Source organism: Schistocerca cancellata, chromosome 5 (assembly GCF_023864275.1).
Source record: "Schistocerca cancellata isolate TAMUIC-IGC-003103 chromosome 5, iqSchCanc2.1, whole genome shotgun sequence".
Lineage (NCBI taxonomy): Eukaryota > Metazoa > Arthropoda > Insecta > Orthoptera > Acrididae > Schistocerca > Schistocerca cancellata.
Window position 1 is genome coordinate 227,016,191 of NC_064630.1, and position 27,308 is coordinate 227,043,498.

Here is a 27,308-nt window from a genome sequence, read left to right on the forward strand (position 1 = left end):
TAGCCATGCATTGGCAGGCTGTGCATTATTTAGCAAGATTGACTGTACAAAGGCATATCCCAAATTCTGGTGGCACCCGAAGACATTGAGAAAACAGCTATTGTAAAGCCCTTTGGGCTTTTTGAAAGCCTGTTTGTGACGTATGGTCTTTGCACTGCTGCCTATACCTGGCAGCAGTCCCTGGATGGCATATTGTGAGGCTTGCCATTTTGTTTCACATACCTCGACGGTGTCCTGCTGCAGTCCAAGTTGCTGAAAATCTATTGCCACCACCTAACTACCATCTTTCAGCACCTGAGTGAAGCTGTCATCATTGTCAATCCAGTGAAGTGTGCATTCAGTGTGATGAGAAACGAGGTCCATGGCCACTTAATTACGTCCACCAGATTGACACCATAGCTGGACAAAGTGCAAGTGATTCTAAACATGCTGCATCCTCAGATGCACATGAAATAACTCCGTTACCTTGGCGTGTTGAACTTTTACCACCATGCACTGCCCAATGCTGCCACCATGCAAGAGCCCATGACTAAGGCACTACACAGTCCCAATTCAAAAGGAAAGACCCCTGTGAATTGGACAGACATGCTGAAGTAGAGATTCATGGACTCAAAATGAAATGTCACAGAAGCAACACAGTGCGATCTTAGATGTATTGGTGAATGCCAGCCAGACTGACATCATCAAGGCGTTACAACAGCACCTTGATGGGAGCTGGCAGATGTTCGGTTTTATCTCTAAGAAGGTATTGGAATCTCAATGCACTAGGAATGCTTATGGCCAAGAGTTGCTTGTGGTATATGCAGCAGTGAAATACTTCCGCCCATCAGTAGTGACAATTCATCATCTTCACTGACCACAAACTGATTACTCATGTGTTTCACAACAATCACTCTGTTCACTGTGTCATATCCAGCAATGTCACAATTTACTACTGACATCCGCCATATTTCGGGGATAGACAACATAGTCGCTAATTGTTTGACCTGAGCATGTGCCATTATATCATACCTGTGAAAACTTTGAGGATGTTGGCAAAGTACAGGAGAATGATGACGAACTGCACAGTTTCTGTCACGCCACCTCCAGCAGCTTCCAACAGAGGTTGGTACCTGTCCCCAGAACTATATGGAAAATCTGATGTGACATCTCAGCCAGTGCACACCAACTGTTCCTCCCAGAGAAATTCTGGTGCAGTGCCCTCGACTGTGTGCATGTGCTGTAACACCCTGACACCAACAGGATTTTGATCCTCCTCACTGTGTGTTTCATCTGGTGCAGGTTTCAGAAGGACTGCTGCAAATGGGCATGCTCTCACATGCCATGTCAGGTTGCCAAAGTCAGGAGGCACCTTCCCCAATGCAACACGTCAATTTGCACACGTCCATGTGGACCTCATTGGCCTGCTCTCTCCCTCTCTTAAGGCACATGGTATCTTATAAGTACAGTGGACCACTTCAATCACTGGCTGCATCAACACCAATCATAGACTTCACTGCAAAGACCGTTGCCACCACATTCGTTGCCACCTGAGTGGCATGCTTTATATGTCCCAGTAATGTGACGACTGACCACAGTCGCCAGTTTCACTGCACATTGTTCACACACGTCGCCAGACAGTGTAGCATCCGATTACATGAGACAACACACTACCATCCGGCGTCAAATGGCATGGTTGAACGGCTCCACAGGACTCTGAAAGCTGCCCTAACTTTCCATGACACCTCATGGACTGAGGCAATCCCACTGGTGCTGCTCGGCCTGCAAGTAATGCCAAAGGAGGAGATCGATGTGGCACCTGCTGGTCTCGTTTATGGACAGCCTCTGACAAGACTGGGTGATTTTGTAGAAGTATCACCCCTACATGGAGCCATGGCAACCACTCTGGTAAAATGCCTGCACACTCAAATGGCTGCTCTCCGAGAGCACGAGCCGATGCAGTACCGCACTGGGAAGATATTCGTGCACACCAATCTGCAGCACTGCATGCACATCATGTTGCATACTGACACAGAACAGTCACCTCTCTAGCTCTCCTGCTCTGGACCACACCATGTGATCACCTGAGGGAAAAAACGTTGGACATTGAGTGCAACAGGAAACAGTCTACAGTCTCAACCAACCGCATCAAGCCAGCTTGCAACTTGCCTGCTCCAGCAGCCACACGCTTTTTGGTCCCTGAGGAAGATCTGACAGCAGATGACACTATTTCCACCAGCAATCAGACAGATCCCGCACCTGTAGCCACCGGTGATGCACAGCTGCAGCCTGCTGTTATTGTGGCACCACTTACACCTTCCACCACACCAACCAGGCAGCCCGTGCTGCCGCCCGGACCCTCACCACAGCTGCCAGTGGACTACAGCACATGCCCTGGCCTCCACGTCGGATTCAAATGTCTGTGCTGTAGAGATCCCATCCCCAGCTGAACACACCTTCAGCCGATAGATCCAGTCGAGCTCCAGACAGTGCCTCCCATGTCCTTTGCAGCTCCTGGGCCTGCGTTTGTGTCTCTGTGGCTCTGCCACATTGGGTGTTAAGGCAAGATTGGTGTTTGTGCCAGCTACTGTATTTGCATTGCCATTGAGCTCCACACATCACCCTCTGTGCCACCGGACTTGTCCTTAGCAGCTCTAGGACCCGCGTTGAAGTCGTGAAGACACCATACTCGTGTACAGTCTCTGGGTCTGTGTTGCCTCAAGTTTTGAGGCTGGATCAAGCAATGCACTGTGCTCCTGCAACTGAGTCAGTTGATGAACTTGTGGGACATGCCACATGTGAACACCTGGACTTGTCATTCTTGATGTCACTCTGAACAATTTAAAAAGTGAAATTTGTTCTACTGTAGTGCATTAACTGTTGCACTAGTCAACACTCCACGTCGTTATTAAGATATCAGTGCATTGGCCTTTGAGACATCTTCCCAACTGACTTGCAGCCACACACATACACCACACTTTGCTACAGAAAGTTTCTAGCCAGCACATGCTACCGGCACTGTCACTAGCTGACTGTGCAAGGACACGCCCAACAACGCCAGTCCGGCATGCTGACTTCATGGGCCACCAGCCCTCCACTGCTGACCAGCCCAGCGCAGCTGCACCCACACTGTCACCATGCAACATGCGAACTTAAACAAATGCAGGCCATGGACCGATCGGAATTTTTTTTGCCGCTATGGAACGCTGCTCCCTGAGAGAAACGCATGAAGAGCAGAGCTGCAGCACAGCTGACACTACTAAATGATGCCAGGCATTCACATGGCCCACACATGCAGCTTTCCTGCTACACCAAATTTTGGCAATGGTGCATCATGCACAGGCCCATGTGGGACAAAGCAGGCAGGCAGTGCGAGCTGGTAAAGGTGATGCAACTCATGTCTCCAACCTTTCTTGTTATCTCTGACCTTTCTTGCCATAAACCAAGCCAAGTTAACAAAATCCCCCACAACCGTGTATGTGTAATCTTGCACATTTTCTCATTTCACGATGTACATCCATTCATTTTGTAGAGCTTTTTCTCCCACCTGTGAAAGTCATGACGATCCATGGGTCACATCAAAAACTGGACTTTCGGAGATGCAGCATTTGTCTTGCGTGGTCCACATGGTCTCACCACAGCTCATCACCAGAGTGTATACCCCACCAAGATCGGTCATTGAACCATACTGCCAGTACAATGGATCTGTATGTATGGACATTAATGATAAACATTGTTTGTACTATCTTGTAAAGTATGGAAAAATAAATGTGTGTCACTGACAAAAACGATTCCCATCATTTCCTGTCACCAAGTCTCACCCTTGAGCATAGTGCTTGGGTACAGCAATAAAGCCGGATTGATGCATGCTTATGAATGTAAGCAGTGACAACCAAGTCCACGCTTCAATATATATTTGAATAGAGCTTTTTAACAGTGTTAACAATAATACTACCTTTGCACAAAAGGCATCTTTTGAAGATTTGTTGTTGTGTTTTGGGTTGCATAATACCACAAATTGTCAAAACTATTTTGAAAATTTTAATTGTGTCCATCAGCACTACTTTCGGTTTCACTTCCTGAAAGTAATCATTTGCCACGCATTCTGTCTCCTTGTAGTTGTAAAATTTTCTCAGGAGACTTCTCCTTTTCATACAACTTAATTCTTTGTGTATACATGTGTTAAAACTAAATCCACAGATTTTCATCTTATTGTGTGGTGTTATTTCAGAACAAGCATCTGTGTGACGTATTGGTGTGGGATAGACCATGGCAGCCTGAACGTGAAGTTACAGCACTAGATTGCACTGCAATAAATGCAAGGCGGAAAAGAGAGGTGAGTGAATGTTCTGAAGAATGAGTTATTAAACCTTTTTAGGCAGTTACGTTATCTATTAGCAGTGAGTATAAGAGGATTGTTCTTTGCCTCACAATATTTACCATATTTACTGAAGTATAAGATGATCTTGGGTATGAGGTGACCCCCCCCCCCCCCCCCCCCTTTTCTTAAGATGCTAATTGAAAAAATTTATTTTTGTCTTATTCTGACTAATCAGAATTACAACTGTTTTACTGATGTAAAGTATCTGCCAAAAAGTTAACATATATCTATTCTAAACTTGTGCCATGTATTGTCTATATTTTGAAAATACTACAAGAAATAAAATAAACAGAAAGATTGGTTTACATTAATTTTCAGGCCATTTTGTTTTCTACTTTTTTTTCTTACTAACCCTGTAGTCTGTAGTATGTCTCTTCCATCCAAAAATATCAACAGCCTGCTACCCTCTCATTGGCTGTGTAGAACCAGCTGACACTCTCCCTTTAATTCCAGTCATATGTCATGGTGAGTGTCAACAACATTGTAGCGAGACACATTTAAGTACACCTCTTGCCCCTATCTACACTTTTACCATCCTCTGCAGAAATGGATACTGTTGTTGAGCATTTGTCCAATTTTAAAGTCAGTTTGATTCAGATTACAAGTAGATTCAGGCAAACTGCTGTTTAAATGTGGTAGATGTTCATAAAAAGCCAAAGTAGGTTGCATAGATTCTCACTGTTGGCAACGTGAGGAAATTTGCCACTCACTCATCATTCCTCTCACCGCAATCTTCAAAGCTCACAGCTGAGCTGGTGTCACTGTTCCTCTTCCAACCCTCACCTTCAGCAACTGTGAAAAAAGACTGCAATATCTTCTACAGTGCAGGTCATATGTAACAACACCAACTAATATGTGAAAGAAAGATTGCAGTTACAATTCTGTCCCATTCTCAGACTTCTGCTTGTCCCACGATCCATAGTGATGTCTGTTGTTACTATCCCCATGACAGGTCTTGCCGCTGTAATTTATTCTAGTGATAAGAATTACAGTTAGTTTAGTATAATTTAATTCCTTTGTTAGATATTTCATTTTGGATCAATTTTTCTTCTTGTTTCAACTAAATGTCACAATCATCTTCTAAAGATGATTAAAAGCTGGTAACACTTTTACCCTGTATTCTAATACATGAACAGTGACCAAATTTCTAATTTGCAACCCACTTAGTAAATCATTAAAGTCTCCCATAACCAAATAAAATATTGATCTGGTTTCTGAATCAATGTTTTTTGAAGAACAACATTTATGTTTTTGAATGTTACCTTTACTTAAAAAATCAGGATTAATGTTTGTATACCTAGTCCAAATGTGTTTGACAATGTTTATTGCAAACCTGTTCAAATACAATACAAGTTTGTACAATGGTAGAATTTAATGCTATTTCTCTCTGTGTTTCACAAAATCGTCACATTTTAATCCAAGCAATAGGCTGTTGCAGTGGCCAGTTCATAGGTTCTTGCATATCTCTTGCACTAGTGTCATGTGAGTCAATGTCACATAATCATTCAAGCAATGTTGATAACAATGTTTATTGCAAACCTGTTCAAATACGATACAAGTTTGTACAATGGTAGAATTTAATGCTATTTCTTTCTGTGTTTCACAAAATTGTCACATTTTAATCCAAGCAATAGGCTGTTGCAGTTCCCAGTTCATAGGTTCTTGCATATCTCTTGCACTAGTGTCATGTGAGTCAATGTCACATAATCATTCAAGCAATGTTGATACTGTATCAAACAGTTCAACATATTGGGAAAACTTAAGCCTTTTTCGATGCAAATATCATTTGCCGAGCCTTGCCTTCCTGAATTTTTCAAAGTAAATCTGCACGACTTCAATAGCCAAAGCTTCATCTCTAAATGTAAGATGACCTCTATAAATGTAAGACTATTCTATACAATCTACCATCTCAGACTTATGTGTTTGTTGTCAGTAGTTTGATAACTTTAATTTGGGAAAAATAGAAATATATACTCTGCATGTAAACTGTTATGTAGACACTTGTGGGAGGCCTTGCAGATGCACATTTATTTACTTATTTATTTATTAACAGTATTATGAGAATGAGAGTTACTACTCACCATATAGCGGAGATACTGAGTTGCAGATAGGCACAACAAAGAGACTCTCACAATTAAAGCTTTCAGCCATTAAGGCCTTCGTCAACAATAGATGCATGCACATGCACACACACACCCACACACACACACACTCAAGCAAACGAAACTCTCGCACACAATTGCAATCTCAGGTAACTGAAACCACACTGCAAGCAGCAGCACCAGTGCATGATGGAGTGGTGACGGGGTGGGGGTAAGGAGGAGGCTGGGATGGGGAGGGGGAGGGGTAGTATGGTGTGGTGGGGGTGGCAGACAGTGAAGTGCTGCAGGTTAGACAGAGGGCACAGGAGAGGTGGGGGGGGGGGGGGAGTAGTGGATAAGGAGAGAAATAAAAAGACTGGGTGTGGTGTTGGAAAGACGGCTGTGTAGTGCTCGGATGGGAACAGGGAAGGGGCTGGGTGGGTGAGGACAGTGACTAATGAAGGTAGGATGTATTGCAGGGAAATTTCTCACCTGTGCAGTTTAGAAAAGGTGGTGTTGGTGGGGAGCATCCATAGGGCACAGGCAGTGAAGCAGTAATTGAAATGAAGGATATCATATTTGGCAGAGTGTTCAGCAACAGGGTGGTCCACTTGTTTCTTGACCACATTTTGTCATGGCTATTCTTGTGGACTGAGAGCTTGTTAGTTGTCATGCCTACATAGAATGTAGCACAGTGTTTGCAGCTTAGCTTGTAGACAACATGACTGGTTTCACGGGAATTATTTATTTATTTGTTTATTTATTTTATCCATCATCACACATGTGATATAGGATTTGTCATTAGAATGGTTGCATGTAACATATGATAACAATCCATAACATAATAAATAAGCAAAGCAAATTACGTGCCCATAGTACATAATTAGAAAACAAACACGTAGTACACAAAAAACACATAGTAATGACAAACATATTGTAGTGCCCCCAGAATTTTACGAAAGTATGGAGACACTTTTGTTCCAGCCATTTTGAACACACATTATTTTAAAGCAGGGTGTAAGGATGAGCATGGGATACTGCACCCATTTATTGTTTGTGCAGGCAAAACTGGAAGGGAGATAATTCATCGGCACTGGCAAGTGTTCAGCGCGACATGTCAAGGATAAGCAAATACGGCCCGGAAGCTCCGTGGCCAGCTGCAAAGAGTAATGTAGCATTGTATCGTTAAAAAACAAATGGAGAGACTTGAAATAGTGACTGTTTATTAGACGTTGAACTGATGTTGAGAGTACGTGGACTGGACGTGGATAGTCAGCCACGATAAAACCTTATATATTAATTGTGTTCAAAAATGTGTAATTAACTGATTCTGGGTGCCTGGTAATGTGTGGGCTTACATAATAAAGTTTAGTTTTTTTTTGTAGAAAGTGGAAATAAATATGATCTGGTGCATTGAATGATATTCCAAGAGTAGTGTATTTTTTAAATAAGAAGAGAGAGATTGAGAGAGTGAAAATTTCCCCTTCCTAGCAGTGAAATCTTTGGAGACGCATTCAGTGCTAGCAGAAGACATTGGCTTCAAGAAAGCAGAACCAACAATCTTCAAAAAGTAAGTCCACGAAAATGCTTAAGCTGTATAGAGAGAGCTTAACAGTACACCGGGCCACCGCAATATGTAGGGTATTAACTGCACCTTATACACAGAATGTGCTAGGGACATTTAACAGAATTTTTATAAGTATTTTATAATTTGAAAATAAATTTAAATTTGTTTAAATTATTGAAAGCAAGTAAAGGTTTCAATTTATTGTCTCAGACAGATGTTCATCAACACGGTAGAAGCATTTATCCATCAGGTAATTTTTTTTTTTAATTCAGGCTTTTTTTTTTTTTTTGCTTCATGCTTGAATTTACTTTTGTTTTCCTGCTCTTTAATTTGGGGTGGAAGTTCATTTAAAATGTTTGTTTCTAAGTGGCCCACATGCTTCTGACTTCTGCTTTTTGCTACATGGGGAATGTGGAAGTCCTTACAGTGCCTTTTATTGTGATAATGGTAGCTAGAGTTGGTTTGAAGATTACAGTGATTTTTACTGATCATTTCCAGGTGCGTATGGTGTTGTTAATATCTTTAGTTGTTTAAACAGGGGTCTACAGTATGTTTATGGTTCACTGTGAGTCATGATATAAATAGCTCTTTTTTGTATAATAAAAGTTTCTTTTAGTCTTCACTTGATGTTGTCCCAAAAACGTATGCCTTAGTTTGCATAACTTGAGTATTATTCATAAAGCAAAACATGCTGAACTTAGTTTCTGAGTAAGAATTGCCTGTCACATTACTGTTAGATGACCCAGTTTCTTCAGTAAACTAAATCACTGACTTATTACCCAAAATCTAGTCTTTATGAGATACGACATTAAAATGTAACATGATGATTCAGTCAGGTAAACAGTATAATATGACACGATGTCACATAATAAATCAGTGTTAAAAACGTAACTGAATGTCTTATGAAGCATATAGCCGAAACAAAAGGTATTACAACATATTCAACATATTAAGAAATAGTAGGTAACTATAATATAATTTTAACATGGTCACTGTAAACATCGGCGATCTTAGGGGACTACATTACACATTTATGTAATCCCCTCAAAAACGTGAGAGTGGTGGAAATAGAATACACGTGAGCATTCATTTTCACGATATAGAAACACAGTCCCACAAAGCCAAACAACTTCACATAACACAAAACATTAATACACCGATAAATGCTCAGTTATCTGGTATTCCAAACATATATTATTTGTACAGTAATACTTTGAGATATTTATTCATTTCACTTTAACTATTACGCAGAAGGACCTTCCCACTCAATAAGATACTGTGTCTTACCCATTGGAGTAGTCCTCTTAGCTCTAATTGTGAACTTCTCTCCAGAAGCAATTCAATTTGCTGCACCGAAATATATATTGACTGATGATTTGAGATCATCCATAGATATCTGTACAGGGTTTTGTTTCACTGGTGAAGATTTTAAAGATGCAGACTGAGAAACTAATTTTTTATCACTGACTTTTGTTTCTTGTCTCTGTGTTGTTCTCAAACGCCTTCCATTTAATGCATAGTCCATACAGCTACTAATCTGACCACCATTGACACTGCTGGAAGATGATGGCCCACCACTACTGCTCGAATACATGCTTCGCAATGAGCGTACTGAAGTCATGCCACTAGACCATACATCATTTGGTTTTACAACAGGCTCATTCCAGTTTAAATGTTGGTCAATTCACGTTCCCAGAAACTTTTATTTGTTTTCTAGCATCATGCACATATTTTCCTCTTGACACTTACTTCCATACTGTATAACATGTTAAGTATTTTGTATATTAAAGTCATCTTATTTGAATGAAACCATGACTGTAAGTGTGAGAGCACTTTATCTGCTGTGGTACACAATGATTCTTGTATATCACTGATTATGACACATCTGTCATCAGCAAATAACGCAATCTTGGCCGAGCTGCCTGGAACCTGTATATCATTGTTATAAATCAGAAATAACAAAGGAACCAGGATGAAGTCCTGTGGAACACCTATTCCAGTTTGTTTTGATTCTGATATGAGTTTAAAATTATGAAAATTGTCAGATGACCTCAGCTCATTAACTTGTGAACTGTTTTGCATGTGGAATTCAAACCAGTTTTTGACAGTGACCTAATGCCAATTGCTTCAAGTTTCCCTAGTAGTATTTCATGGTTCACAGTATGGAAGGTTTGGACAAATCCAAATTAATTTCAATATCAAGTATATTTAACTCCAAATCTCTTGCTGTTTCTGTTGTGTAGTCCAAGAAGGTTGTCTCTGTAGTGTACCCTACTTGAAAACCACATTGGCTATTCTTTACTAGTTTATGTTTTTCTACACATTTTGTATTCCTGATTTTCATTAATGCCTCAAGTATTTTAGAAAAAGCCAGGAGGATTGATACAGGTCAGTAATTTTCTATTTTGTGTTTGTCACCATTTTTGTATAGTAGTATAACTTTAGAGGTTTTAAGCTTATCAGGAAATATCTAATTACTAAAAGACAATTTTGCTACGTGCAGGATATATTTTAACGATATATGATGTAGTTTTCTTAATTATTGATACCAATACTTCATCCACCCCAGATAACATTTTGGATTTCAGCTTTTAGTAACTTTTAGTACTTCTTGTTCGTCTACTTGGGTTGCCATCATGCTGATATTTTCCATTGGAGCTGTCACTGTTGGCTATTGCTTAGAGTTGCTACTTAAAGTATGGGGAATATTGACAAAATAATTGTTCACATAGTCTGCTATGACTGTTTTTCTATAGGGATATTTTTGTTATTTTTAAGATTAATTTTCTGTTCTTTAGTTTGTCTCCCAGTTTCTTTTTTTATGATTTCCTACATCATATTGGATGTGTTACTAGCCTGTCTTATTAATCTATCATTGAAGTACAATTTTTCTTTTGCTATTACTTTGCTGTAAGTCTTCTTGTCCTCACATACTCAACAAACTACAGATCATGACATGTTTTTAGCTTTAAACTTAGTATTTTCATGGTTTCACTTGACTTTTTAATTCCTGGTTTAATGCAGGAATATGGCATTTTGGATCCAGGTGACCTGTAACTCACAAGCTTTTTTGGGAAACATATTTCAAAGTGTGCCATTAAAGTGGAGGTAAATGTATTGTAAGCATTATTTGTGTTTGTTTATGCCAAGACTTCTGACCAAACGTCATTTTTAAGATACTTTTGAACTGGTTACAATTTTCAGTATAGAAAAATCTTTTGTACTTATTTTCTACTATATTTTCCTTCTTAGGAATTACAGTGAGATTATGGGTTAGTGAGTTATGATCTGATAATCCGATATTTGGATTTATTACTCTCACTTCATTTGTGACCGCATTGGAAAAGTTTCACTGGAAAGTGTCATTCTAGTAGGAGCTGATATGTGGGGAAATATATAGAAGCTTTTTAATATGCCTAGAAACTTGTTTTTTACTGAACTTTGGACCAAGAGGTTAATATTAAAGTCCCCACAATGAATTATGATAGAGTTCTCATGAGAGAAAATGTTAAGCAATATTTCCAGTTTCTTAAGAAAGACTTCAGTATTTCTAGATGATGATTTGCAAATTGCTTCAACAAGTATTTTCTTCTTTGTATTATACAACTGGACAGCCATTGCTTCAAAAAAAATTTCAGTGGTTAATAATTTAGTCTCAGACCATAACTTGAATTTAAGTTTGGAATCTTGATAAATACATACAGCACCACCTTTGACATTTTGCCTGCAGTACTGAATTGCAAGTTTATATTGGCTTAAATGTATGCTGTTTAATTTACTGTCCCTACACCAGTGTTCCATAACACATTAACAGTCAATATTGTCACTGTTAGCTGCTATCTCAAGTTTAACGTGGTTATTTTTAAGACAATGAATGTTCAAACACACAATCAGTAGATGATTTGAACGATCTGACTGTCTCATGTCTTTACACTGTTGATACACTCTCTCCCTCTCTTACTCCATTTAAAGTTCTCATACCTTGTTGTAGAGTCATCTGCTTGCAAACATTTAACTGTTACCAGTCATGTGGTATTTCTCATTATTTGGCCCCAGCAAAAATCCATGCTTCACACAGGTGTTTGTGTGCTTCTGGTGCGATGACTGCTGCTTTAGGTGTTACTGCTGCTGCTGCTGTGTGCTGTTGCTGTGTATGCCAATGATTTTGATTGGTTTGTTGTTGATGTTCTAACTACTGCTGCTGTGGTTGGTTCTGTTGCTGCTGTTAATGTGGGTCTGTAGTAGGTTCCTCTGTTGCTGCTGTCATTTGGATAGCTAGTAGGGGTCCTGCTGCTATTTGTGCTGGTGATGATTGAGTTACTGCTATTGGAGATTCATGCCAACTCAGTTCACTGACTGTCATTTTGGAATTTCACATAAATTTTGGAAGTTGTTGGTTGTGTCACAAATTCTAAAGCATTGAATTCTCACAGCTGAAGCTCAAACGGTACCTTCTAAGCATGTGTCACAGATCTAGCTTTTATGTCTGTAGAGAAACTAGTAGCATTTAATATTATGTATTCTAATTGTTGCACCATTTAGTATAGTGTAGACACTGGCAGAATATATTTACACTACAACATCTCCTGTAAGACAATCCTCCAAAGTCTATCACAGCTGAAAAACCATGGGTCATGCTGATTGTTATTATTATTATTGACTTTTTTTTCTCAGACTTAAGTCTGGTTAAAAATGGAACGTGACGCGGACCTCGGTCAAGCGTGACTTCCTTGTAACTGTATGGTATATGTTATATTGCATTTAGGAACTTTCGGGTAATTGAACATGTATCAATTATTACAGATTTTTGTAGTTGTATATATATGTTTGGATGTAGCTGTATTGCATTGATGTACTGGTGAATATTGTGAGGTATGACTCCTGTAGTTGATAGTATAATTGGGATAATGTCGACTTTATCCTGATGCCACATGTCCTTGACTTCCTCAGCCAGTTGGATGTATTTTTCAATTTTTTCTCCTGTTTTCTTCTGTATATTTGTTGTGTTGGGTATGGATATTTCAATTAGTTGTGTTAATTTCTTCTTTTTATTGGTGAGTATGATGTCAGGTTTGTTATGTGGTGTTGTTTTATCTGTTATAATCGTTCTGTTCCAGTATAATTTGTATTCATCATTCTCCAGTATATTTTGTGGTGTGTACTTGTATGTGGGAACGTGTTGTTTTATTAGTTTATGTTTTATGGCAAGTTGTTGATGTATTATTTTTGCTACATTGTCATGTCTTCTGGGGTATTCTGTATTTGCTAGTATTGTACATCCGCTTGTGATGTGATCTACTGTTTCTATTTGTTGTTTGCAAAGTCTGCATTTATCTGTTATGGTATTGGGATCTTTAATAATATGCTTGCTGTAATATCTGGTGTTTATTGTTTGATCCTGTATTGCGATCATGAATCCTTCCGTCTCACTGTATATATTGCCGTTTCTTAGCCATGTGTTGGATGCATCTTGATCTATGTGTGGCTGTGTTAGATGATACGGGTGCTTGCCGTGTAGTGTTTTCTTTTTCCAATTTACTTTCTTTGTATCTGTTGACGTTATGTGATCTAAAGGGTTGTAGAAGTGGTTATGAAATTGCAATGGTGTAGCTGATGTATTTATATGAGTGATTGCTTTGTGTATTTTGCTAGTTTCTGCTCGTTCTAGAAAGAATTTTCTTAAATTGTCTACCTGTCCATAATGTAGGTTTTTTATATCTATAAATCCCCTTCCACCTTCCTTTCTGCTTAATGTGAATCTTTCTGTTGCTGAATGTATGTGATGTATTCTATATTTGTGGCATTGTGATCGTGTAAGTGTATTGAGTGCTTCTAGGTCTGTGTCACTCCATTTCACTACTCCAAATGAGTAGGTCAATACTGGTATAGCATAAGTATTTATAGCTTTTGTCTTGTTTCTTGCTGTCAATTCTGTTTTAAGTATTTTTGTTAGTCTTTGTGTATATTTTTCTTTTAGTTCTTCTTTAATATTTGTATTATCTATTCCTATTTTTTGTCTGTATCCTAGGTATTTATAGGCATCTGTTTTTTCCATCGCTTCTATGCAGTCGCTGTGGTTATCCAATATGTAATCTTCTTGTTTAGTGTGTTTGCCCTTGACTATGCTATTTTTCTTACATTTGTCTGTTCCAAAAGCCATATTTATATCATTGCTGAATACTTCTGTTATCTTTAGTAATTGGTTGAGTTGTTGATTTGTTGCTGCCAGTAGTTTTAGATCATCCATGTATAGCAAATGTGTGATTTTGTGTGGGTATGTTCCAGTAATATTGTATCCATAATTTGTATTATTTAGCATGTTGGATAGTGGGTTCAGAGCAAGACAGAACCAGAAAGGACTTAATGAGTCTCCTTGGCATATTCCACGCTTAATCTGTATTGGCTGTGATGTGATGTTATCAGAATTTGTTTGGATATTAAGTGTGGTTTTCCAGTTTTTCATTACTGTGTTTAGAAACTGTATCAATTTAGGATCTACTTTGTATATTTCCAAAATCTGTAGTAACCATGAGTGGGGTACACTATCAAAGGCTTTTTGGTAATCAATGTATGCATAGTGTAGGGACCTTTGTTTAGTTTTCGCTTGGTATGTCACCTCTGTATCTATTATCAGTTGCTCTTTGCATCCTCGTGCTCCTTTGCAGCAGCCTTTTTGTTCTTCATTTATAATTTTGTTCTGTGTTGTATGTGTCATTAATTTCTGTGTGATGACTGAAGTTAATATTTTGTATATTGTTGGTAGGCATGTTATGGGGCGATATTTTGCTGGGTTTGCTGTGTCTGCTTGATCTTTAGGTTTCAGATAGGTTATTCCATGTGCAAGTGTATCAGGGAATGTGTATGGGTCTGCAATGTAACTGTTAAATAATTTAGTTAGATGTGAATGTGTTGAGGTGAACTTCTTTAGCCAGTAATTTGCTATTTTATCATTTCCAGGGGCTTTCCAATTGTGTGTAGAATTAATTGCTCGGGTGGCTTCATGTTGCAAAATTATCACTTCAGGCATTTGTGGAATCATCTTGTATGTGTCTGTTTCTGCTTGTATCCACCGTGCATGCCTGTTATGTTGTACCGGGTTTGACCATATGCTGCTCCAGAAGTGTTCCATGTCTGTTATGTTTGGTGGATTGTCTATTTTAATGTGTGTGTTATCCATTGTTTGGTAAAATCTCTTTTGGTTTGTGCTGAATGTTTGGTTTTGTTTCCTTCTATTTTCACTTTTTTTGTATCTTCTAAGTCGTTTGGCCAATGCTTGCAATTTCTGCTTTTTTTCATCTAATTGCTCTATTGCTTCTTGTTGTGAGATTTTACCTAACCTTTTTCGTTTTTTGTCTGATATTTCATTTCTTATAAATTGTGTTAGCTGTCCGATATCTTTTCTCAGTTTTTCTATTCTGATCTGTAGCCTGTGTTGCCATGCTGGTTTTGTGCGTTTCTTCTGTGTGTTGGTTTGTTCTGATCTCTGCCTAGTGTGTATATTTAGTGTAGTGAGTGCTCCTATATAAACCAGTAGTTGTAACTCTTCCATAGTTGTGTTTTCATTTATTTTGTTGTGTATGATTGTGTTGATAGTTTTTATTGTTGTTTCGACTTGTGGGTTATTTGGCGGTCTATGCAGGAATGGTCTAATGTCTGTATTTGTGTCTTTGTATTCTATATATGTCAGCTGAAATTTCTCTTCTATATCTAACACATGTGTCTCTTTGTGTTCTATTTGTGCTTGTTCTGGTGGCTGTCTTAAGATTTCGTTTTCCTCTGATTGTTTAATTGATGCGTGTTGGTCTTTGTTTGTTTGCTCTGGGATGTTTGAGTCCATTACTGTGTTTTCTTCTTCTTCTGATTGCACATTATTTTGTTCCAGTATTTGTTGTACTTGTTGTTTGATGTTTTCTAATTCTGACTGGGGTATCCTGTTATTTTTGATTATTACACGGATCTGATCAGCTAGTCGTTGTTCTGTTAAAAATTTTAATTCCGGGTATCTGGTAATAAATGTTGTGTATACTTGTGATCTGTATCCAGTTGTGTTGGTTCCTAGGTTTGTTGCTTGGTAATAACAGAACATGAGGTGTCGATTGACTTCATCTGACCATCTCATCCTCTGTCTTTGTTTTCCTTCTAGGGTGGTTGCAGGAAGCATATCCTGCAAAACACCTCTATTTGGATTTAAATCATTTTCCAGTTGGCTAGCAGTGTCGTTACCATTGTGGGCGGGCATAGGGTTCAAGCGTCGTCCCCGACCATGACGGCGCTTGTCCGAGGCTTCTTTAGTTCTGTCCTGAACCAAGTAATCACACTAAAAGGGGGGTTAGCCCTATTAGTGGTTTGTTCTTTTCGTCGCCTTTTACGACTGGCAGAACATACCGGAGGCCTATTCTTTTCCCGGGCCTCCACGGGGGTTATTATTATTATTATTATTATTATTATTATTATTACTATCATCATCATCATCACTATCATCATCTTTATCAGGCCATACTAACTTTTCCGACTTGGAGATTATGTTTTGTACACCCACATAAATAAAATGACATCAGAAGTATGATGGATATATGTTAGAGAGGGAGGAAGACAAAAAAAGTGGCATTTGATGTTATGGTTAATAGATCTTTAAATATTTACTAAAATTTACAGGAAATTGCTTTATATTATATAGCAGGCTGTTAAAAAAATTTCTTCCAGCAGTAAATGGCTGTGACCCATGGTCGTTTTGTTATTCAGTATCATACAATAATCATCTCTGGTACATGTACTGTAATGGTGAATGTCTCTAATCATTATGCTATTTTCTATATTTTTTTGGATCATGCCTATGAATGTCTTAAGAACATACAAAATATACAATTAGTACATTATATCTAATGAAATACTCCCTGCAGGACTGACTTCAGCTTAGATTGGCAGTTATTCTTATTGATTTTTTCTAAAGCTTAGATAATCACTCTATATAGGTTACAGATGCCCCACCTCAGATCTCAGTCTCACATTGCATATGTGAACAGATGAGTCCACAGAATATTTATTCATAGTATAGAAATGGTTATTGCACTTTTGATGGTAACTTTTGAATACACATTAAAAGATGTGGAGCAGTGCTTTGTATATTGTACATTGTTCAGGTTTACTAACAAGAAATTTGCTTCAGGTGTTCGCCGAAACCTTGTACCATCTGCAGCTTGAAGTCGGTGACAGCACCTGTGACAAAAGAAGCAACAAAGTTGATTCAGAGTGCACTCTGAGGGAAGGATCGGTGAGTTTTGCAACAGTAAAAACAGATTTGAAGAAAATAATGGAAATGGAATGATCTTCACAAATCCATTCTCTGTACTTTGTATTTGTAGCTCTGTAAGGCTGTTGAAACATAATATGAGGGAAGAGAGGAAAGTAACACACAATAATTTTATAGGTTGTTGTTGCTGTTGTTGTGGTCTTAGGTCCAGAGACTGTTTTGATGCATCTCTCCATGCTACTCTATCCTGTGCAAGCCTCTTCATCTCTGAATAACTACTGCAACCTACAGCCTTCTGAATCTGCTTAATGTATTCATCTCTTGGTCTCCCTCTATGATTTTTGCCATCCACCCTTCCCTCCAATACTAAACTGGTGATCCCTTGATGCCTCAGAATGTGTCCTACCAGCTGATCCCTTTTTCTAGTCAAGTTGTGCCACAAATTCTTCTTCTCCCCAATTCTGTTCAGTGTCTCCTCATTAGTTACATGATCTACCCATCTAATATTCAGCATTCTTCTGTAACACCACATTTTGAAATCTTCTATTCTCTTCTTGTCTAAACTAGCTATCATCCATGTTTCACTTCCGTGCATGGCTACACTCAACAAATACTTCCAGAAAAGACTTTGTGACACTTAAATCAATACTTTATGTTAACAAATTTCTCTTCTTTAGAAACGCTTTCCTTGTCATAGCCAGTCTACATTTTATATCCACCCTACTTCAACAGTTATCACACATTTTGCTTCCCAAATAGCAAAACTCATTTACTACTTTAAGTATCTCATTTCCTAATCTAATTCCCTCAGCATCACCTGATTTAATTCAACTACATTCCATTACCTCATTTTGCTTTTGTTGATGTTCATCTTACCTTTTTCATTTCTTACCCCCAGTTCATGTTCTCCTACTACTTTTCCTTCTCTTCCTTTTCCTACTATCAAATTACAGTCCCCCACGACTATTAAATTTTCATCTCCCTTAAATATTCGAATTATTTCTTTTATTGCATGATTCATTTCTTCAGCCTTTTTATCATCTGCAAAGCTAGTTGCCATATAAACCTGTATTACTGTGGTAGGCAAGGGCTTCATGACTATCTTGACTACAATAATGTGTTCACTATGCTGTTCATAGTAGCATACCCATGCTCCTATTTTTTATTCATTATTAAATCTACTCCTGCATTACACTTTATTTTGTATTTATAAGCTGTATTCACCTTACCAGAAGTCTTGTTCCTCCTGCAACCAAACTTCACTAATTCCCACTATACCCATATTTAAGCTATCCATTTCTGTCCTTTTCTAACCTACCTGCCTGTTTAAGGGATCTGACATTCCACATTCCAATCCATAGAAAGCCAGTTTGTTTCTTCTGATAATGATGTCCTCCTGAATAGTCCCTGCCTGGAGATCTGAATGGGGGACTATTTTACCTACAGAATATTTTACCTAATAGGATGCCATCATCATTTAACCATGCAGTAAAGCTGCATGTCCTTGGGAAAAATTACGATTGTAGTTTCCCCTTACTTTCAGCCGTTCACAGTTACAGCACAGCAAGGCCATTTTTGTTGATGTTACAAGGCCAGATCAGTCAATCATCCAGACTGTTATCCCTGAAACTACTGAAAAGACTGCTGCCCCTCTTCAGGAACCACATGTTTGCCTGGCCTCTCACCAGATACCCCTCTCTTGTGGTTGCACCTACGGTACAACCGTCTGTATCACTGACGCACACAAGCCTCCCCACAACGGCATGGTCAGTGGTTCATTGGGGGGGGATTTTATATGTAACAAAACAAAAAAATAACCAAAAACAATCATACATGATCTTACAACTTTTACCTACTTTTCTACATAGCCACCTACATTCTCAATACATTTCTCACATTGTGATACAGTTTCAGTATACCCTGTTCATGGAAGTCCACTTAGTTGAGTATAGCCATCTGCATACTGACAGTTTTTCTTTTTTATCTGTTGCAAAGCATAGCCTAGTCAGGAATTTCTTCATGGGAACAAACAAATGAAAGACCAACAATGCAAGGTTTGGACTATATGGTGTATGCTGGAGCACCTCCCACCCAAATTTGGGAATTTTCTCATGAACAGGAGCAGCAACATGGGAGCAAGCATTGTCATGAAGAATCATTAAAGTTGTGGCGTTTGTCATGAAGGACACAATGCTACTTAACCAAAGTTTTAATGAGGGCTACGGCATTCACAATGGTCCTGTGTTCTGCAAAGTCCACCAATAACACACCATGCATATTCCAGAACACTGTCACAAGAACTTCCCTAGCTGATTGAGTCACTCTGAACTTTTTTTCATACTGGGAACCAGCATGCTTCCACTCCAGAGAGGCCTGCTTGGTTTTAAGCCTGTAGTGGTATGCCCACAGCTCATCACCAGTGACGATTCCATTCACAAAGTCATGCCCTTCTACAGCATAATGCGTTAAATGATCTGATGTTGTCAGCATTCACTGGCCCTTGTGGTTAATTTCAATGTGTCATGAACAATATCATACATCATGCCATAGGAAATTTTGCACTCCTGCAACAATGTTCATAACTGCAGGTGCCTCACTTTCAAAATTGCTGCCTCAGTGGCACCAGCATTCTGTGGGATTGCAGCTGTTCAGTCCACCTGGAGTGTGGTGAATCACTGATGTACATATGGCCCTCTTGGAAGAATGCACACCACATGACCCATACAGCCATTGCCAACAATGTAACTTATATCCCTGTGCATTTCACACAGTTTATGCTCTTTAGCCCACAAATATTGAACTACACAACAAGTTCATGACAGTAATGTGCAAGCCATTTTTTCATAGTTCAGGCTCCTCTTGCTGGATCTACACATGAAAACAAACTACCCTATGTAGTACAAACTTCAGACTATATCACTGCGAAATTTCAAGATTCCAGCTGCCATACCAGGGGAGAAAAAAATTATTGTGCATTAGTTTCTGCTCCCGTGTATATCATCAACAAATGAGCAATCTGATACAAACATTTTTATTAAATTCTTGTGCCAACTTATATTAACATAGCAACACTTCACCCTTATGTAATGTTAATTGAATAATCTTGCTTTAAGGGGAAATTAATAGGTAAAAATTTACAAACAGTTCATTGAATTCAACATAACACTGCAGTGCAATGTATGTTGGGATGCAGTGGGAACAAAAGTTATTAAGGAAGACACCATTTCATTAATATCCATTTTTATACATGAAGTCTCATACTCATTAGTTAGCAACTTATTTATGCCTTGCATACATTTCGTGACTGGTATCTGTGCCTCTGCATCTTCTTTGAGACTGCATTGTGGGTCGGAGGATGGTATTCAATTATCGTCAGCCATTACAGTGCCTTCCATGTCCACCAGCAGTGTATGTTGGCCCCACATAATGCCACCCCAAAACAGCAGGGAACCACCACCTTCCTGCACTCACTGGACAGTGAGTCTAAGGTGTTCAGCCTGACTGAGTTGCCTGCAAACACGTCTCTGATGACTGTCTGGTTGAAGGCATATGTGACACTCACTGATGAAGAGAACATGATGCCAATCCTGAGCAGTCCATTTGGCATGTTGCTGGGCCCATCTGCACCACGCTGCATTGTGTCATGGCTGCAAAGATGGACCTTGCCATGGATGTCGGGAGTGAGGTTGCGCATCATGCAGCCTATTGCGCACAGTTTGAGTCATAACACAATGTCCTGTGGCTGCACAAAAAGCATTATTCAACATGGTGGCATTGCTGGCAGGGTTCCTCCAAGCCATAACCCATAGGTAGTGGCCATCTACTGCAGTAGTAGCCCATGGGTGGCCTGAGAGAGGCATGTCATCGACAGTTCCTGCCTCTCTGTAACTCCTCCATGTCCGAACAACATCGCATTGGTTCAATCCGAGACACCTGGACACCCCTTGTTGAGAGGCCTTCCTGTCACAAAGTAACAAAGCGGACACAATCAAACTGCGGTATTGACTGTCTAGCTATGGCTGAACTACAGACAACATGGGCCGTGTACCTCCTTCCTGGTGGAATGACTGGAACTGATTGGCTGTTGGATCCCCTCCATCTAATAGGTGCTGCTCATGCATGGTTGTTGACGTATTTGGGTGAGTTTAGTGACATCTCTGAACAGCCAAAGGGACTGTGTCTGTGAAACAATATCCACAGTCAACGTCTATCTTCAAGAGTTCTGGCAACCAGGGTGATGCAAAATTTTTTTTTATGTGTGTATAAAGAATGATAAATACCACATCAGAACCACTTCCTCTGTTTGGCAACATACACTACTGGCCATTAAAATTGCTACACCAAGAAGAAATGCAGATGATAAACGGATATTCATTGGACAAATATATTATACTAGAACTGACATGTGATTACATTTTCATGCAATTTGGGTGCATAGATCCTGGGAAATAAGTACCCAGAACAACCACCTTTGGCCCTAATAATGGCCTTGATACACCTGGGCATTGAGTCAAACAGAGCTTGGATGGTGTGTACAGGTACAGCCGCCCATGCAGCTTCAACACAATACCACAGTTCATCAAGAGTAGTGACTGGCGTATTGTGACGAGCCAGTTGCCCAACCACCATTGACCAGAGGTTTTCAATTGGTGAGACATCTGGAGAATGTGCTGGCCAGGGCAGCAGTCGAACATTTTCTGTATCCAGAAAGGCCTGTACAGGACCTGCAACATGCAGTCGTGCATTATCCTGCTGAAATGTAGGGTTTCGTAGGGATCGAATGAAGGGTAGAACCATGGGTCGTAACACATCCAAAATGTAACATCCACCATTCAAAGTGCCGTCAATGCGAACAAGAGGTGACCGAGACGAGTAACCAATGGCACAATGGCACCCCATACCATCATGCTGGGTGATACGCCAGTATGGCGATGACGAATACACGCTTCCAATGTGCGTTCACCACGATGTCACCAAACACGGATGTGATGATCATGATGCTGTAAACAGAACCTGGATTCATCCGAAAAAATGACATTTTGCCATTCATGCACCCAGGTTCGTCGTTGAGTACACCATCGCAGGCGCTCCTGTCTGTGATGCAGCATCAAGGGTAACCGCAGCCATGGTCTCCAAGCTGATAGTCCATGCTGCTGCAAACATCATCGAACTGTTCGTGCAGATGGTTGTTGTCTTGCAAACATCCCCATCTGTTGGTTCAGGGATCGAGATGTGGCTGCACAACCTGTTACAGCCATGCGGATAAGATGCCTGTCAACTCGACTGCTTGTGATACGAGGCCATTGGAATCCAGCATGGCATTCCGTATTACCCTTCTGAACCTACCGATTCCATATTCTGCTAACAGTCATTGGATCTTGACCAACGCGAGCAGCAATGTCGCGATGCAATAAACCGCGATCACGATAGGCTACAATCTGACCTTTATCAAAGTCAGAAATGTGATAGTATGCATTTCTCCACCTTACACGAGGCATCACAACAACGTTTCACTAGGCAAAGCCAGTCAACTGCTGTTTGTGTATGAGAAATGAGTTGGAAACTTTCCTCATGTCAGCATGTTGTAGGTATCACCACCGGCGCCAACCTTGTGTGAATGCTCTGAAAAGCTAATCATTTGCATATCACAGCATCTTCTTCCTGTCGGTTAAATTTTGCATCTGTAGCACATCATCTTCGTGATGTAGCAATTTTAATGGCCAGTAGTCTACAAAATGGAAGTAATGTAAACTGTCACAGTATACTGCAGGACACAAGCCCAAATATACACCAATGTGAGGCCCCTTCCACATTAGCATCATATTTTAGCAGCCACATAAAACCTATTTACAGCTTCATTTTCATTGTTATTTTTTCTTGTTTTTATCATTTCAGAGTAACCAAGTCTGCACTGTAAATGTATGGGACAGGCTATGGCTAAATAAGCGAGAGGTTACACAAGTAGACTGCTCTGCAAAGTCAGTGAGAAGGAGACAAGTGAGTACTGATAAATCTAGACAAGAGGAGTAAGGTAGGGATAAACTTGAATGATGTATTTGACTGAATGCAGTTACATTAATTTAATGCTAAATTTAGGTCCTTAATTAATATGTGAAAGCAATATCTCATTGATGTGTTATATTCTTAAGAGTCAGTTTTTATACTGATCAAACAAATCATATGAAACACGCAGTATATGGAGAAAGTTTGACCCCCAGTTTTTTTCAGAAACTTTCTCATTGTTAATTCAATAAGTAATGTATATCTTATTCTTTCTGCTGATAAGCCTATGGCATCACCCATTTTATGAACTTTTAGTCATTAGTCAATAAATGCCTTAATGTAGACTTCGTTGTTTTCTCTCTCCCCCCCCCCCCCCCCCCCCTACCTCCTCACTCCCATTTCTGGTTGCAGCTTCAAGTGGATAATCATGGTAAGAACTTAAGAACTCATAATTTTGTATTCTGCTGCTTATTTTTTCTTCTTCTTATTCCATGCAACAGTTTTTCTCTGGGAGGGTCATGGTGTGGGACCATTTTGATAGTAATAAAATTGTTGACGTTATCTTATTCTCAATTGTCAATGTGTCATCTTCCTATGAATTTATAGAAGCATGCTTGCAGTGGAGAGAGTTTTGGGTCATCCATTGTAAATGTGAATGTCATTGTTTTTGGTAGTTATGTACTTCATTTGTCATTAAGTTCCCTATTGAAATCATCACTCCCCAATTTATCACTGAAGTCTCATTTCTGATGTCTCTATCCCTTCTCTTATTTCTTTGCTTTAATTCCCACATCTTCCTTCCTTAAAAGACAGTTGATTGTATGCATCTGATTTTTGCAGATATCTGCAAGGGCTTGTTAATGCATTCATTAAATTTGTAGTATTTTTAAACAATGTTTTCATGTCCATGTTAGGTCTGTTAAAATATATTGCAACCAAAATAGAGTTACCAATTGATTTAGTCCCTTATTAAACACTTTGTATTTGCTATTTGTAGCCATTGATTTTCATTTGCAGCAAGATGTTTTGATGTTATATATCACCAGTATTTTATTCATTTTTGTTACTTTTATTTGTTTGTAAGAATCTGGTTCATGTTGAGGTCAAACAATAACAACAGTCTTCCCATTTCTTAAGTGTTGAAAATGAAGGAGAAACTTGTTATACACAGATGTCTAAAATTGTTATATATTCCCACAGAGACAATCTTATAATTTTTTATTATATAATTCAACCTGGTGTCATGTGAGAGGTAACATTACTGGTCTTGACTTCTTACCAAGTCATTTTCAGATGAGCTGTTTAAAAAGAAAGAAAAGGGGGATAGCAAAATACTACGGAACTAAATTACAAGAAAAACAAAATTCTGTACACAACTATACTTATTTCAACGCATAACACAGTAACTCGTCAATTTAACAAACGCGGAGAGGCAGTTACAATGGAAACATATCTGTGCTCTAATTGTTAGAATTGAAGGCTACAGTCAGCTACATAATAATATGAAGTTGGTCACTCTTTAATCACAGACATAAAGTAAAAAATATTCTCAAAATAAAATATAGTTTTGGAGAAACCGTTCTTAAAGTGAAAACCACAAAAAATTTCTTAACTGCTGATTTAGATAAACTAGGTCAGCACTAGAAGCAGGGTAGATGAAGTCAATCTACAGAAACAAGTTGTGAGAAGCAAACTACTAGCTGGTGCTCACTGCTGCATACTAAACTACCCGAATGAAACAACTTTCATATCAAACCACTGTTAGACAAGTTCATGCTGACTAAAAAAAAAAAAAAAAAAAAAAAAAAAAAAAAAAAAAAAAAAAAGAAGAGAGACACGATGCCAGGTAAGAAAATTCTTTGAAAAGTTGTTGTTATGGAAATCACATTAATTGTGTAAAACTTTTGTGGGTACTTTTCAAAATAATTTTTTTTTACATCAGTACCGATATGAAGCTCTGCAAGTGCATCCAAATGGCATTCTTTAAGAACATAGACAGGTATTGAGATGTTTATCAATGTGTGCCACTTTGTCTGCATTTTTAAAGTGTTTTATTATTTCCTTTGTTTACATTGTGAGCACATCTCTGTTCAGTTGCCAGTTTCTATGTTATGTATTGAAATGCATATTGTTGCCTATAGAAGTTAGATTTGCAATTTAGTTTCCTAATATTTTAATATCCTGTTTTTCCTTCTTTTTTAAACACAGTGTCTGATGACAACTTGATAATACTTGTCTGACATGATTGTTTGGTGTTCCAATTCTCCATCTGAATGAAAATCATAACATGACTGTTGAAAGGCTGATAAATAAAAATATTCCAGCAAGAAAACTAACAGCTGACTTGTGTTAATGTTAAAGATCAACTGTCAACCAAAATCAAGAATTCATTGACATGTGCACCATTCTTGTGCTGGATTGAGAGTTTTTCACCTGGTCCTCATATTGAGTATTTCTATGTAAATAAATACTTGTGATGATGGAAAGTACTTAATGGAATATAAGTAGTTTAAGGAGAAAAGGTAACAACTCACAGAATAGTGGAGGCACTAAGTCATTCATAGCCACATGAACAAGTTCTCAGACTTGTTTGTATACCTATTGATGACTCAGCACCTCCACTATTCAGTGCGTTGTTGTCTTTACTACTTAAATTATAAATGAATACCTAATGTTCAGTGGGTGCAAAAGTGAAGAGACAGCTCAACAAATCAGTGCAAGATTTCTATAATTAATTTTTTACACTTTAATAGCCACCATAATAGTCTGAATTACATAACATTACTTAACAATATTTTTGGTTTGCTTTTGAGATAATCCTTTACTTTGTATAGTTCAGACTAACTATCTGATTTTTGCAGTTAGTTGCTAAATTTTATTGTGAATGAAAATCAACATTTGTAGTGATCTATATATGTTCCTAATTGTATGTGAATTATTCTCTTAGACAATTCCAGGGGGCCTTGCAGATGCAGACGTGAGTGAAGAAGGTGTAAGGAAAGCTGCAGAATTTGCCCTCACTGAAATTGACAAGAGATCAAACTCAGCCTACAAGCAGACACTAGTTCAGATTCTGAATGCCCAGAAGCAGGTGAGAACATAAAAGTTTGATATGTTCCTCAAATATCTGGCAGTATATCTGTAGCACTGAAGCTAATGCACTATCACAGCTGAGATTAAAATTTTAATTCACTGGAAGGAAGAGTACTGAGTATAGGAACTGCATTACTACTAAATGATGTTCTAATTGCTTCACCATGTGGTATAGCATAAATGCTGGTAGACTATTTTTACTGTACAACTTCTCATGTAGGACAAGACTTCACAACAGAGTAAACATAGGCATTTATTGACCACATGCCTCAGACACAAAAGAAGGAAGAAAGTTTATATTGTAGCATCTAGTCGGCAATGGTCATTAGAGACAGAATACAGGCTCAGATTAAGCAAGAACGGGGAAGAAAATCGTCTATGCCCTTGTGAAAGAATTATCTCAGCATTAGCCTGGAGCAATTTAGGGGAATTTTGGGATACCTTAATCTGGATGGCCGGGTGGGGATTTGGACTGCTGTCCTCCCAAATGTGAGTCCAGTGTGCTGACCACTGCACCACCTTGCTCAGTACCACAAATCCAGTGACAGAACACTCCAAGGAAATAATCAAAGAAGGTTATATTTAAATTTCCTTGTCATGTTGTAGAGAGAGATTGCAATGTAACAGCTATAGATGAAGTGATTAGGTTTAATGATTAATGAAAACCACATCAGCTATATTGTTCAACATTTATTGTCTTGCAACCACCTGTTTTGTTCTTAGAATATCTTCAGGTTGCCAGTTTTACTCCTGTCCATTGAACTACAGGGGTTGCTTGTTTTCCCTTCTCAGGCAGACAAGAAATTATCTTGATCATTTTGAGCGCTACAGCTGAATCGAAAAACCATATCTGCTTGCCTGATAATGGTTGGGTACACACCCTCTTCTGTGGTAGTAGAACCACATATTTCCACTTGTTGTTTTGGTGATATGGAGTGGAGTCATACTGATGCA

At 38.8% G+C, this 27,308-nt stretch overlaps 1 protein-coding gene across 23 annotated transcripts in view; it reads left to right on the forward strand.

The window, feature by feature from the left end:
- LOC126188844 (uncharacterized) overlaps positions 1–27,308 on the forward strand; it is a 2,133,693-nt gene that overhangs the window by 49,448 nt on the left and 2,056,937 nt on the right. For all 23 annotated transcript variants that reach the window (XM_049930478.1, XM_049930484.1, XM_049930467.1 and 20 more), the window contains one exon: positions 4,211–4,315. In XM_049930478.1, the coding sequence (XP_049786435.1) occupies positions 4,211–4,315 (105 nt within the window). The remainder of the gene's footprint in view (positions 1–4,210; positions 4,316–27,308) is intronic.